Source organism: Papaver somniferum, chromosome 2 (genome assembly GCF_003573695.1).
Source record: "Papaver somniferum cultivar HN1 chromosome 2, ASM357369v1, whole genome shotgun sequence".
NCBI lineage: Eukaryota > Viridiplantae > Streptophyta > Magnoliopsida > Ranunculales > Papaveraceae > Papaver > Papaver somniferum.
The window spans coordinates 9,385,043-9,397,921 of NC_039359.1; the positions used below are offsets into that span (position 1 = coordinate 9,385,043).

Consider the following 12,879-nt stretch of genomic DNA (forward strand, 5'->3'; position numbering starts at 1 on the left):
AGCACAACGTTTGTCTGTGTTCTCGTTTGGTTTCTTCTACGACAGCAAAGAAAAAAACCCTAAAATCAAGACTTAATAAAAAAGAAAACAAAATAAACTTCTTCTTTCTTTACTACTTCTTCTTCTAAAAACAGGAAATAACCATGAAACATACTTTGAATCCTCTTTAATTAGATCTTCCACCACCACTCTTCACTCATTCTCAGCTCTGGTAAGATCTCTGTCTATATCTTCCTCTGTTTTCTGTTTTACTTTTGGATTTCTTTTCAAGATTTTGATTATTTATTCGTTTTCAACTTCAAGATTTTGCAGGTTTAGTTGGTTTTAGCTAGTTTTACGAGATAAATCTTTTCCTTGAATGAGGAAAAGATTGTAAGGTTGTTTTAGTGGTTTACTTTTTGTTTCATGGGCAATTCATGCCGTGGATCTTTAGGAAGTAAATTAGTAGAAGGCCAGAACGAGCCGGTAGATCATTCGAAACGAAATACTTCTGAACATTCCAATAATTCTGATTATTCGCCAACTAGATTGAACACTCAGCTGATTTCTGAAGAATCTGGGAAAGATAGTCCTAAGAAAAGTAGTAAATTGTCTGTTTTTAGTCCAAGAAAGGATAACAGCATGAGAAGAGGAATGGAAAATCATGCTTATTATGTTTTGGGTCATCAGACTGCTAATATTCGTGATCTTTACACGTTGGGGCGTAAATTAGGGCAAGGTCAATTTGGTACCACTTATTTGTGTGTTGAGAATGGTACTGGTCATGAATATGCTTGCAAATCTATATCTAAGAGGAAGTTGATTTCCAAAGAAGACGTGGAGGATGTTAGAAGAGAGATTCAGATAATGCACCATTTGTCAGGTCACAAGAACATTGTGTCGATTAAGGGTGCTTATGAAGATCCGTTGTATGTCCATATTGTGATGGAGTTGTGTGCTGGTGGTGAACTGTTTGATCGGATTATTCAGAGAGGGCATTACAGTGAGAGAAAGGCAGCTGAGTTGACAAAGATTATTGTGGGAGTTGTTGAGGCTTGTCACTCACTTGGGGTTATGCATAGAGATTTAAAACCAGAAAATTTCTTGTTAATCAACAAGGATGATGATTTCTCTCTTAAAGCTATTGATTTCGGGCTCTCAGTCTTCTTCAAACCAGGTATAATCATCTAATCTTATTCGAATCTTCTGTGAATTAGACAAAAATTTAATAGTCTACCTTATCATAACTTCTTTGTTTAAATGAAATGACCCGTCTTAAGCAATTACTTTCTATAAATGCTTCTCAATTCTGTTATTTAAAGTTTAATTGGAGTTATTGTGATTGTTCAGCTCTAACCATGAGTTGTTATTTCAGGTCAGATCTTCACTGATGTTGTTGGAAGCCCATATTATGTTGCTCCCGAGGTTCTCTGTAAACATTATGGGCCAGAAGCAGATGTGTGGACAGCTGGAGTCATTCTCTACATATTGCTTAGTGGTGTACCACCTTTCTGGGCAGGTATATGTCCATTCTCTCCCACCTTGTATGCGCAAAAAGTCATGACTAGTTCCTGTTATACTAAAAATTCTTTTTGAATGTTTTGAGTTCAGAAACACAACAAGGGATATTCGACGCCGTATTGAAGGGAGAGATTGACTTCGATTCAGACCCATGGCCTGTGATCTCAGACAGTGCCAAAGACCTTATCCGGAAGATGCTTTGCTCTAAGCCTTCTGATCGTTTGACGGCTCATCAAGTATTATGTATGTCCCCAAATCTCCTTCCACCTGTTTATTCTTTTCTGGTTTATTAATAGGCTAAACTTTGTGGGGATTGCGTTTGTATAGTCCCATGCACTGCATTTTGTGACAACTCAAAATGGTGAAATTACTTTTAAATTCCTTGCCATGATATTTCAGTTTTTATCTGAAACCCGACAAAAGAACCAATTAAATGACCATACAAGTTAGGTCGCAATAGTAGCATGATTTCTCTGCTTCTAAACCTGCTGAAGAGGATAGCATTTGTTCTTTCCTACAAATTTTGTTAATTACTTAATCCTTCTAGAAGTCCGTGGAAGCTGGGGCCTCTTCCTGTTATTGAGCGAGGGTCAATATCTGGTTAAGATGGTAGCTTGAAGTTCTATCATCTTCATACTGATGACCTAATGTTTGTGCTGAACCCAGGCCATCCTTGGATATGCGAGAATGGTGTTGCTCCTGATCGTTCACTGGATCCAGCTGTCCTCTCCCGTTTGAAGCAATTCTCTGCAATGAATAAACTGAAGAAGATGGCTTTGCGTGTAAGTACAATTTCTTATATTTTCCATGGCAAAATGTAGGTTTGTGGCATGGACAATTAACTTGTTGATTTTCCGGAACACATTTGACCAATTAGGGCTGAGATGGTAACCACATCGACCAGCACTATTTATCATACTAATAATAATCTGAATTTATATGAAGAACACTTCAACCTCAACTTTCTATAGGATCTTTTTTTTCTCTGCATGTTTGAATGCTCCTCCTTTCTGCTAATGATTTTACCTACTTAAAAGTAACTATTACTGTTTGCTAAGGCATAAGTATGTTTTCTGATACTTTTCTACTGGTTATCAGGTTATAGCTGAAAGTTTATCAGAGGAAGAGATTGCTGGATTAAAGGAGATGTTTAAGGCAATGGATACTGATAACAGTGGTGCAATTACATTTGATGAACTCAAAGCGGGTTTGAAAAAATATGGCTCTAACTTGAAGGAGTGGGAGATCCGTGATCTGATGGATGCAGTATGTTTTTCCTGCTGAGCTAGTTGTGAAATACAATGTTATGGTTTCCATGTATGTGAACTGATTCTATCATATACACATTTCAGGCAGATGTAGACAACAGCGGGACAATCGATTATGGGGAATTCATTGCTGCAACTGTACATCTTAACAAGCTGGAACGTGAGGAACACTTGGTTGCAGCATTTGCATACTTTGACAAAGACGGTAGTGGTTATATTACAGTTGACGAACTCCAGCAAGCTTGTGTGGAGCATAACATGACTGACGTTCTTCTTGAGGATATCATTAAAGAAGTTGATCAAGATAATGTATGTATCGAAAAATCATTGAACTATTAAACTTAGGCTTGATTATTGTTCATATATCATTTTAGGCGAGCCTTCATTTTTGTTAAATGTTGTTAATTTATCAGGATGGTAGGATCGATTATGGTGAGTTTGTGGCTATGATGACAAAGGGATCTGCTGGAATTGGACGAAGAACCATGCGAAACAGTGTGAATATAAGCATGAGAGATGCTCCTGGAGCCCTCTAACAACATATCATGCGTACATGGTGTACAGGTATTTGTTATTTTCTGCTTTTACTTGCACCTTTGCTCTCCTCCGCTCAAAATTGATGTCATATGATACAAATTAACAGTCAAATAATAGTTTACATTGATTAGTAAAATAATGAATAGAGTAGTCAAATAGAAAAGTAAAGCGAGTGTTCATAAATGGATGGTGCGTACAGCTGTTGTGTTTTGCTCATCTTCTGTATGTGGTTACCACAGGTCGTGTAAAACAAGGCTAGAACAGAAGATTCAGAGAAGTAGCTTTAAAGATGCAGCCTTGGTTCCTCACTAGCTTTGAAGCCTTGCAGGTGTATTTTCAGCAATTTTGGAGATGGAGATTTTGATACTGAGAACTTCACCCCAGCTTGTGTTGGCAAAATGATTTTGAAAGTAACATGTATCTCCAGTCTCCAACTTAAGGTGTTTGCCTGCTGTTTGACGTTTGAAGTTTTATTTGCATTGTTGTAATTTGTGATTTGTATCCTTCGCAATCAACAGAAATAGGTTACCGTGATTGTAAACATGTTCCAATTATGTAATTAGCTGGCTTTCTTTAAAAAAAAAAGAAGAAGAAGATTTTAGGGATTGCAGGTTGTCAGGTTGACCAGTACATGCATTGCATAAAATCTGCAAAAAATCATAACATGTAGTTTAGTTGGTTCACTAGATATTTGCACTACTGCCCTGCCACCGGTTAGTAATCAGGACCATGTAGTAAAGAAGCAACTCAGTGATGCCTTATACATAAAGTGGACTTGAAAGAATCAGCGTACGATACAGTACCTGTGCTTTGAGAATTAGAACTTTTTTTTTATGAAGGAGCTGACTATTCCCTGTAAGGTCCCCTGTCTTAGCAGTGGTGCCTAAAATAGTGGTATCATCCAACAGTTCAGTTGGCTCGGAAACTGAAAATACATTAGAAATTAAAATTGAGTTTTTATCTATCATTAAAGCAGAATTTATAAAATTAGGCATGCTGTTGTTGCAAATCTGATCAAGAGTGCTTTTCCTTCCTTGCAAAGTTCTCATTGCTTCCTTCAAAGTTGCTTGATTCTGCCACTTTACTCAGTTCTATATTGCGGTTGCATAGTCTATTATTCTTTGACAATTGCCTTCTGGATCCTTCCACCTTTGCCCACTGTGAAGCTTTGAGCGGTTGCCTTGAAGATCCCAGTTGATGCTTTGGTAGCTGTATCTATAATTTGCTATAGCTTTTGTCTAAGCACTTTGTGGATGATTCCTATACTCCGCGGTACATGTATAATTGACCTGTAGCACAATCAACCTGTAATTTTCGAGTTGACTGACAAATACTCAATGTATATAAAATTTACAGGCACACCATATTTTTATAATATACTGATGCACAATAGACAATACACTCGACAATTATAATCCGCGAGTTCATTCAATGAAATGTGCCTCCATGTATTATTTATCCCATAATTTATGTATACTTCCACACTAATGGATTCACTCGACAGATGTTAAGATGCGAATCTAATTGAGAAAAGAAGATCCCAGTAACACGAGAGGTACTATCTACTGTGATCATTATTCAATCCATGATGTAAATATACTACCCATACAGATGCATGTAAAACATCTTCTTTTCATTATATCAAATTTTCTCTAGTACAACTTGGTGTTATAATCTAGCAACACAACTATTTATTGATGTAAATATACTACCAATACAAATACAGTTGAATTCCTGTGAGCTCAAACATTGGATTTTTACTGGCTGTTCTCCAACATTGCATGTTCTTGTCCAACTGCAATTTCCTGCAAAAAAGAAGTAATTCTGATAAAACAAAAATCACCAGGTTATAAGTATCTAACGACATGACTATCATATAAAGATGCGTCATGTAAGATTGGCTACAATCTACGGGCATCAACTTGCCTGCAATTTTCCGTCTTCTGAGAAAATACACCTTGATGTGATTGCACGTCCTTGCTCTAGTAACCATCCTACTTCTGCACAAGTTTCTCCATTTCCTGTTTCTTTCAATGAACACCATAACTGTTTGGGAAGCAGTACAAGATTTTGCTCATCTCTTACTGATTGTTGGCTCTTTTCTCCAGCAAGTTCTTGGAAAAAACTCTGAAACAACTAAACATTAGCTTTGAATCCCATGTTTAGACCATGATAACTAGTGAATTGTTAAATCAGAAATGTTAAAGAGTATATGGGAGTTAGGAGAATGACACTTACAGTTTCGGAACTCTGAAAACTGGCTACACATTTTGAACTTTTCCATGTACCCATAACTTCTGACCCTTTGATGACATCCGTTTTAGCAAATGCGGCATCACGTATAGAACATCCACCTAAGGATTCCCCATTTCTAAACGGCCCATACCATTGTTCACGGCAAACTTTGATCTTCAACAAGGAAAATGCTGTCCCGTCTATCCGAACAACTTGAACTATCCTAACACGCACCTCTCGATTTTGAGGATCAACCAAGCAATGTTCTAATTCAAGTAAACTGACACCCTTATTTTCCTTTGGCCAGACAGCTACATAACATCCACTTGAGTTATAAGCAAATGCTGAAACTTTGTTATCCACACCTCCTATATGTCTCTCATCGACGGTATGTCTGGTTGCAGCATCAGCTTCACATCCAACAGTGGGAAGTAGGTGTATCAACTTATAAAAAAGAGCAGACTTATCAGACTCGGCGAGCGTAGGGCATTGTGTTACCCAATCGAAAACTCGAACCTCCCAGTCTCTATATGCATCCGGTACTACGTTTTCAGGAAGTTCAATTGGCTCGCCTTCTTTAGTGAAATCTGCACCGTGCCCATCCCATTCTCCTGACACATTTCTAGCAAATTCTTCCCATGCTGCAATTTTCGTTTATAACAAAAACAATCATAATCTTTGATTTGCACATCAAGGTAAACAATCTCGCTGACAAATACAATCTTTCATGGGTTACTGTGAATTATGGTCTAATCTTTTAAAACTCCAATCAGTCAAATTAAGTATTCCAATAAAATTTGAGGCATAAAATTAAGCTGAAATTCAGAAAGTGAAAGAGAGAAAGTGGAACATTACCGGGAGTGGTGGGATTAGAGAGATTTTGTTGAACCTCGACGTCAGAGGCAACGTTGGCGGCAGACATGGAAACAGAATTCCGATGAATTTGATTAAGGAGATAGTAAGAACGTATATATGCAGATTTGGAGACGAATTTTGGGTTTCGGAATTTGAGAATAGGAGATGAAGGAATGAAAGTTTTAGTTTGACAGATAATATTCGCAGAAAATGCTGCCATAGCTTTTTCTCTATCCACCACCACTTTACAGAAAGGCAAAGTCAGAGAGAAAAGAAAGGAGTGGGAAGTAATGTGGATTAATTCGTCAGCTGACACGAGGATTTAAAATTCGCACAAATTTATTCTTTGCAAGAGTCCAATTTGGGATGTATCGTTACGAACCGGGTTGGCTACGAGTCCATTCCCAAGACCCGTCACTAGCCGACTTGTACTCTCGAAATAGTTGGAGAGGGAAGAAGCACAGGAAGATGATCTTTCTCATGTCTCGTCTTTTCCTAACCCGCGCAATGAGTTCGTTCCCCATGTTTGTCTCCGCTTGAATTTTTCATGTAAACAATCTTTTTTTTTTTCTTTTTTTTTTCTATTCTTGGTATCTACACGCAAACCCTTAAGTACTCAAATCATTTGAATAAAAAGAGGAAGGCTAACTGTAGTGTAGATTCTCTGCATCCCTGCTGACATTTTCCCTTGTCAAACCAAGCCAGCAAACGAGAAACCATAAATCGCGAACCACGTCTCCCGGACTCCCAATTGCCTAAAAGACCTTAATAGCTAGCAAATTCGAAATGAATCGCATATAAGAGCATCCCCGTGGTAAGTTGGTGTATATTTATGTGTCAACTTTTTTTTTTGTTTTTTGTTTTTTTCTTTTACAGAAGTGAGATCAAAATCTCTTATATATCTGGCTAGTTTGAGGCTTGCCCAAGTTTTCTTCCCAGCTAGATTGAGGATAGGAGGCCTAGTACTGCAGTTACCCTACATTAAATCCTAATCATAACACCTAAAACTTTAATCCATTTTATTTCCATCTCTATCCACCGATTCTTCTTGTCTTCTTCATTTTCAAACAAAAGTATCGTCAATTCAAAAAATGATTAATTGTTTTTTTTTTTTTACGGAGTGTTGAAGCCATCAAAATTTAAACAAACCACTGAAGTTACTTATCATTGTGAGGTAATCCAAGGATTGTTCAAGTGATTCGAAATAAAAAAATTGAGGAAGAAAATGGTTACGGAAGACGAACATTCTCCGAACGCAATATAGGTAGAAGACACATCTCAAATCAGGTACTTTTCTAAATCTCAATCCTCTAAATTAGGTTTTAACAATATGCATTCGAGCAAAAATTGGAAATTTTGATTTCAAAAGTTTAATGAGTTTACCATAATCGGTCTATGTTCATGTTTGTACACAAATTCCTCCATGAAACGGTCAATGTTCATCCGCACGTAGGCCGATTATTCTGTATGTATTTTCTGGTTGAAGGTCATCTATCGGTAAATGTTTATGTCTCCATCGATCGTTTCTGGTATGTAAGAAATAATCGTGTTTTTGTTGGTTATTATTGATAGAATCGGTTTACGTGAACATCCAAATAGACCGATTATATAACATGTGATTTCTTAATCGTCAAGCCCATAATCGGTTTTTGTGAATGTCTACATAGACCGGTTATAATAATTAATTAAGTTAATAGACTAGTTGGTTTATGATTATTATTATAAATTTAGATATTTGATTAGAAAGTAAAGGATAATATTTAAGGAGAAAGGAATCGGGTGACAATGAGTGATGATAATAAACAAAGAGATGGTGTTGAATCTCCAACTCATCAATAATAAGGTGTCTGTCTTGATTTTCAGGTAATGATAACGATTCACAATTACAATTTTTTGTGAATCAAGCACCCTTAAATTATGATATTTATGAGCATGAAAATTTTCATATAGAACTAACCTAAGAAATTAAACAAACTAAGGCTGTCAACAGGTTCGGATCCTCCCGAGTATCACTAGATCCAGACCCGGACCCTACTTATAAAAATCGGGTCCAGTTTTTAAATTTTTGGACCCAGAACCCGTTAAAAATTTCGGGTACTCATCGGTTGCGGGTACCCATTGGATATCAAGAAAACTATAAAAAGGAATTCAAAACTTTTTTTTGGCTTGGATTTAAATCTTTTTTACAAAAGTTTATTATTGTTTCTTCGTTAATGTATTAAATAAAGATTAAATATAAGAAGAAAACCAAAAAAAAAAAAAATCTAAGCCAAAACTATCAAAATACTTATAATTTTGCTAAAAAATTAGTAAAAGTTAGGATAACCGGGTACTCATCACCTGCGGGTACCCGACAGGTATTACCTGTTTGGACCCGTTAAGATTCGGGTCCAACAGGGTAATTAACCGTCGGTTCCAAAGTTGTTAATGGGTTCAACTTTAGGACCCGAAATCAGACCCATTTCTGTAGAGTACGGTTTCAGGTCCGGATAATGGATATCCATTGACATCCCTAAACAAGTTCAACACACATGTACTCCAAATACTCAGGTATATGTATTAATACGTTGGAATTTAATTTTTTTTCCCTTTGAATTCGTCATCTTTACAACTGAAAAAACTCAGTGCCGGCATGGTAAAAATACGAGTACCATGCCGACAACCACATAATCGACATGGTCTACTTTTTCCATGCCGACAAACAATATCCTCCAAATTTAATTGTCAACCGACATTTTTTTGTATATATAAGAAAACTATGCCGGCAGAAAAGTTACTTTTCCCATGGACTTCCACTAAACCTTCAATTCACACAGTTGTTACAAAACTTATAGAGCAAAATGTACGAAAGCACAATGTCGGCATTATTGTTTATTTATCGAGCATGCCGGAACACTTTTTTCGGCATTGTATGCTGGTCAAAATTCTATGCCCAAGAATTTAAGTGGTTACCCTTAGATGTCGAGCATGTCGTTTGGTCTGCCCAGCGTGGTTATTTTACGATAGTCAATGCTTGAAGACTATACATGCATAGATGTGTCAGCTTCTTCTATGTCGGCTCATTATGTATCTCAACTAATTTTTATTCGTTTCATATCTTAGATTGTACTATACGATGAGCCAACATCTGCAAAATCATTGGGACCTGATATGTTGGAGTGCTATACAAATGATGCAGTAGGTTACCAAAAAGTTAGCTCACTTAGTGCTATTACTTGCTTTGAACTATACTTTGGGTTTTCATATAATCTTTTTTATTTGTCCTTATGTAGAGATTAACAAGTAAAGAAGAGGCAATTAAGTGGGATGAATACGTGGGTTAGTGAGGAACACTCAAGGTTTGACGACTCGGTTTGAGATGGTTTGCGAGAGAGGTAGCTCGTACAAGAAAAACAGCCATAAAAGAAAGGATTGTGTATATCCAAAAAAGACTAATAAGGTATAATACGAGGAAGGATGGATGACCCTTTAAGCTTGTATTTAATTTGAGATGAGGTGAATGGTGTTGAGAGAGAAAATATTATTTGTAGCGGAGTTGGCCAAGATATAGAGATATTCTCTTGATTTGTGAGCATGACTAGGGTGAGTCGTGTGAAGAGGCATGGAATGCCTCAAAAATCATGTATAGAGTGTGAGAGGAGCTGAGATTAGACTCTATCTCATTGTGTCCGGTCATACGTGTAATGTGGAGGCCAAATTCCCGCCTTTTGTTGATCATGGGGATCTCAAGGGAGTTTATCCACGTTTTCGGATAGACACATGTATTTTTACTAGCCATGAGTGTGTTTGAGACGTTGGGGAAGAGGCTTGAGCCCTAAGTAATACTTGTGCCAAAGTCTTATGCTTGTATAAGACACTTCAGACGAGATGGTTCGTCTCAGATTAGCATGAGGCGTCTGAGGCTTGGCTCATGCGATTGAGTCTCTCCGTAGTCAGCTGGGACATGTTTGATAGAAAAATGAGACTTGCATGCCTAATAACGTCTCCGTGAGACCTTCAGTCACTTGTTTTTGACCAGCGTATCTTCCGTAGATGTGCTAGTCAATTGTGTCTGTATAGTGAGTCCTGCATGACCAGTGTATCTCGAAAGAATGCTCTAGGAATCTGTTGAAAGGGTCTGGAGGCAACATAACCAGTGTATCTCGCAGGGATGTCCTAGGAATTATACGAAAACCTCACTAAGTCGAGTCGGTCCTAGAGTAAACGTGACCAATATCGCGATGATGTACTAGGAATCAGTCGTTGACCTCAAATAGGGATGAGTCGTACTTACGAGAGACACGAAAGTCTCCGCTCGGGTCATAAGTCCCCGGGGACGTTTATGCATTTACAGATCCTACATGACCATCAATATCTCATCGAGTATATGTACTACGAATCATGGCATTACAACCAGATGCGTCTCACGAAGACATGCTGAAGTCATGGATGTTATGGGTCGTAAGTCTTCCATGGACGTTTGAAAAACCGGGAGTTTAAAAACCACACTCAATATTTCGTTTAGGCAATCTGTATGGACAAACTCCAATATATTTCCAAGAGAGTCAAATTGACAGTCAGACTCAATCAAGGGAAATATATCCAAGAGTTATATCTCAATTTCTCAAATTAATCTGCAATCGAACAAATAGAAATATGTGAGCCGGATTAATATGAGAAATAACTTGGATGGTGCCAAGGATCAATATCCAAGTGTCAATCAATTTATATCAATAACCAAAGGTTGGATTATGTAATTGATTGAACTACGCACAACCTGTGATATTTCAATTTTATAAAAATATAATGCGGAAAAGAAATAACACAGACACCAGAAATTTTGTTAACGAGGAAACCGAAAACGCAGAAAAACCCCGGGACCTAGTCCATATTTGAACACTACACTGTATTAAGCGGCTACAGACACTAGCCTACTACAAGTTAACTTCGGACTGGAATGCAGTTGAGCCCTAACCAATCTCACACTGATTAAGGTACAATCGCGTTTCTTTCGCCTCTTGAACCACGCCGGATTCGACGCACTTGATTTCCTTAGCTGATCTCACCCGTAACTAAGAGTTGCCACGACCCAAAGTCGAAGACTTGATAAACAAATCTGACTCACACAGAAAAGTCTATTGAATAGATAAATCTATCTCCCACAAAAATACCTACGAGTTTTGTTCCGTATTTTGATAAATCAAGGTGAACATGAACCAATTGATACACCAGACTTATATTCCCGAAGAACATCCTAGTAATATCAATCACCTCACAATAATATATGGAAGCGAAACAAGACATTGTGGAATCACAAACGATGAGACGAAGATGTTTGTGACTACTTTTTATCTTACATATCAGAGATTAAATCTCGAGCTAATCTTAGAGAAGATAGTACTCAACACGATAGAACAAAGTAAGATCAGAACACGTAACTACAGAGAAGATAGTTGGTTCTAGCTTCTGAATCCTAATGAAGTCTTTAAGTCGTTAACCTATAATGGTTTTAGGAAAAACCTAGGTCAAAGGAGAATCGACTCTAGTCGTAACTAGTATCACACAAGAGGTGTGGGGATTAGGTTTCCCAGTTGCTAGAGTTCTCGCTTATACAGTCTTCAAATCAGGGTTTGGAATCAATGTTACCTTGGGAATAAAGCATTCAATATTCACCGTTAGATGGAAACCTAATTAGAGTCAAGCTAATATCTTTCAACCGTTAGATCGAACTTAGCTTGTTATACACAAATGAAATGTGACTTCATTTAGGTATGAGTAACCGTACCCAAACGTGTCCACATAGTTAGCTCAGCAATAGTTAACCGAAGTTAGCCATATCAACCTTGTTCATCTTAATCACAACTAGTTCAAATGACTCAAATGAAATTCGTTATGGAGTTGTTCAATTTTTTATATTCTCATAGAAGTATACAAGACACAATTGAAGCAAAATCGATTTTGATTCACTTAAATCAATTCATGAACATTATAGCCACGGTTTGCAAAAGATTCCATTCCTTAATATATAAATGTATTAGTTCATGAATAAACCGATTTTAGAACTTAACCCACTCAAGTATGCAAACGGGTACGCATACTTAAAGTTCTGGACTTGGTCGGGGTTCCCCAGTATGCGAACAGGTATGCATACTGTCGTACATGACCAAACTTAGTTGAATTCTCAGACTTGAACTTCTCAGCCGGTACGCATACGGGTATGCATATACTAAGTTCCCGGACTTCAACTTATCAAACCAGTACACATACGGGTATGCATACTATGGTTCCCGGACTTTGAATAACTTGCAACAGTTAGCATACAAGTATGCATACTGTTCTATATCCAATCAATGGTTAATCGTCCTAAACTTCATCTTAATCTTTGAAACATTCTTGGAAGATGGGAATACCTGTCTCACACAAACTATTAGCTTCAAAGCAATTTTTAAGTGATCAATAGATCAATACGAAACATTCCGAGTTTACATCAAATGACTGTCTCACA

At 37.4% G+C, this 12,879-nt stretch overlaps 2 protein-coding genes and 1 long non-coding RNA gene across 5 annotated transcripts; 2 read left to right on the forward strand and 1 right to left on the reverse strand.

Annotated features, from left to right (window-relative positions):
- The first annotated feature begins 405 nt into the window (after positions 1-405).
- On the forward strand, positions 406-3,909 carry LOC113346852 (calcium-dependent protein kinase 26). The gene is made up of 8 exons (XM_026590390.1): positions 406-1,156; positions 1,355-1,498; positions 1,591-1,743; positions 2,167-2,282; positions 2,599-2,766; positions 2,853-3,077; positions 3,182-3,332; positions 3,545-3,909. The coding sequence occupies exons 1-7, from the start codon at positions 406-408 to the stop codon at positions 3,302-3,304; spliced, it is 1,680 nt and encodes a 559-aa protein (XP_026446175.1). The 3' UTR covers positions 3,305-3,332; positions 3,545-3,909.
- LOC113346853 lies at positions 3,813-6,699 on the reverse strand. Of its 3 annotated transcripts, XR_003358635.1 has the most exons (6): positions 6,396-6,699; positions 5,544-6,181; positions 5,232-5,441; positions 5,018-5,110; positions 4,109-4,594; positions 3,813-3,952 (listed from the first exon to the last, which is right to left on the reverse strand). XR_003358635.1 is itself a non-coding variant. In XM_026590391.1 (4 exons), exons 1-4 carry the CDS (start codon positions 6,613-6,615, stop codon positions 5,063-5,065), a joined length of 1,116 nt encoding a protein of 371 aa, XP_026446176.1. In that variant the 5' UTR covers positions 6,616-6,699; the 3' UTR covers positions 4,733-5,062. The 3 variants fall into 3 exon arrangements, 2 of the variants coding, with proteins under 2 accessions (XP_026446176.1, XP_026446177.1); XM_026590391.1 differs by lacking the exons at positions 3,813-3,952; positions 4,109-4,594 and having other exon boundaries at positions 4,733-5,110; XM_026590392.1 differs by lacking the exons at positions 3,813-3,952; positions 4,109-4,594 and having other exon boundaries at positions 4,733-5,110; positions 5,232-5,432; positions 6,396-6,697.
- Positions 6,700-7,055: 356 nt separating this feature from the next.
- LOC113346854 lies at positions 7,056-10,176 on the forward strand. The gene is made up of 3 exons (XR_003358636.1): positions 7,056-7,682; positions 9,498-9,572; positions 9,668-10,176. It is a non-coding gene; the product is annotated as an uncharacterized LOC113346854 (long non-coding RNA).
- Positions 10,177-12,879: the final 2,703 nt, after the last annotated feature.

Excerpts from the sequence above, each read along its gene's own strand:
- LOC113346852 (XM_026590390.1), top strand. The coding sequence starts at position 406 with ATGGGCAATTCATGCCGTGGATCTTTAGGAAGTAAATTAGTAGAAGGC. Across the intron at positions 1,157-1,354 it reads CTCAGTCTTCTTCAAACCAG|GTCAGATCTTCACTGATGTT; the intron begins GTATAATCATCT and ends TTGTTATTTCAG. Across the intron at positions 1,744-2,166 it reads GACGGCTCATCAAGTATTAT|GCCATCCTTGGATATGCGAG; the intron begins GTATGTCCCCAA and ends TGCTGAACCCAG.
- LOC113346853 (XM_026590391.1), bottom strand. The coding sequence starts at position 6,615 with ATGGCAGCATTTTCTGCGAATATTATCTGTCAAACTAAAACTTTCATT. Across the intron at positions 6,182-6,395 it reads CTCTAATCCCACCACTCCCG|CATGGGAAGAATTTGCTAGA; the intron begins GTAATGTTCCAC and ends CGAAAATTGCAG. Across the intron at positions 5,442-5,543 it reads GTTTTCAGAGTTCCGAAACT|TTGTTTCAGAGTTTTTTCCA; the intron begins GTAAGTGTCATT and ends GCTAATGTTTAG.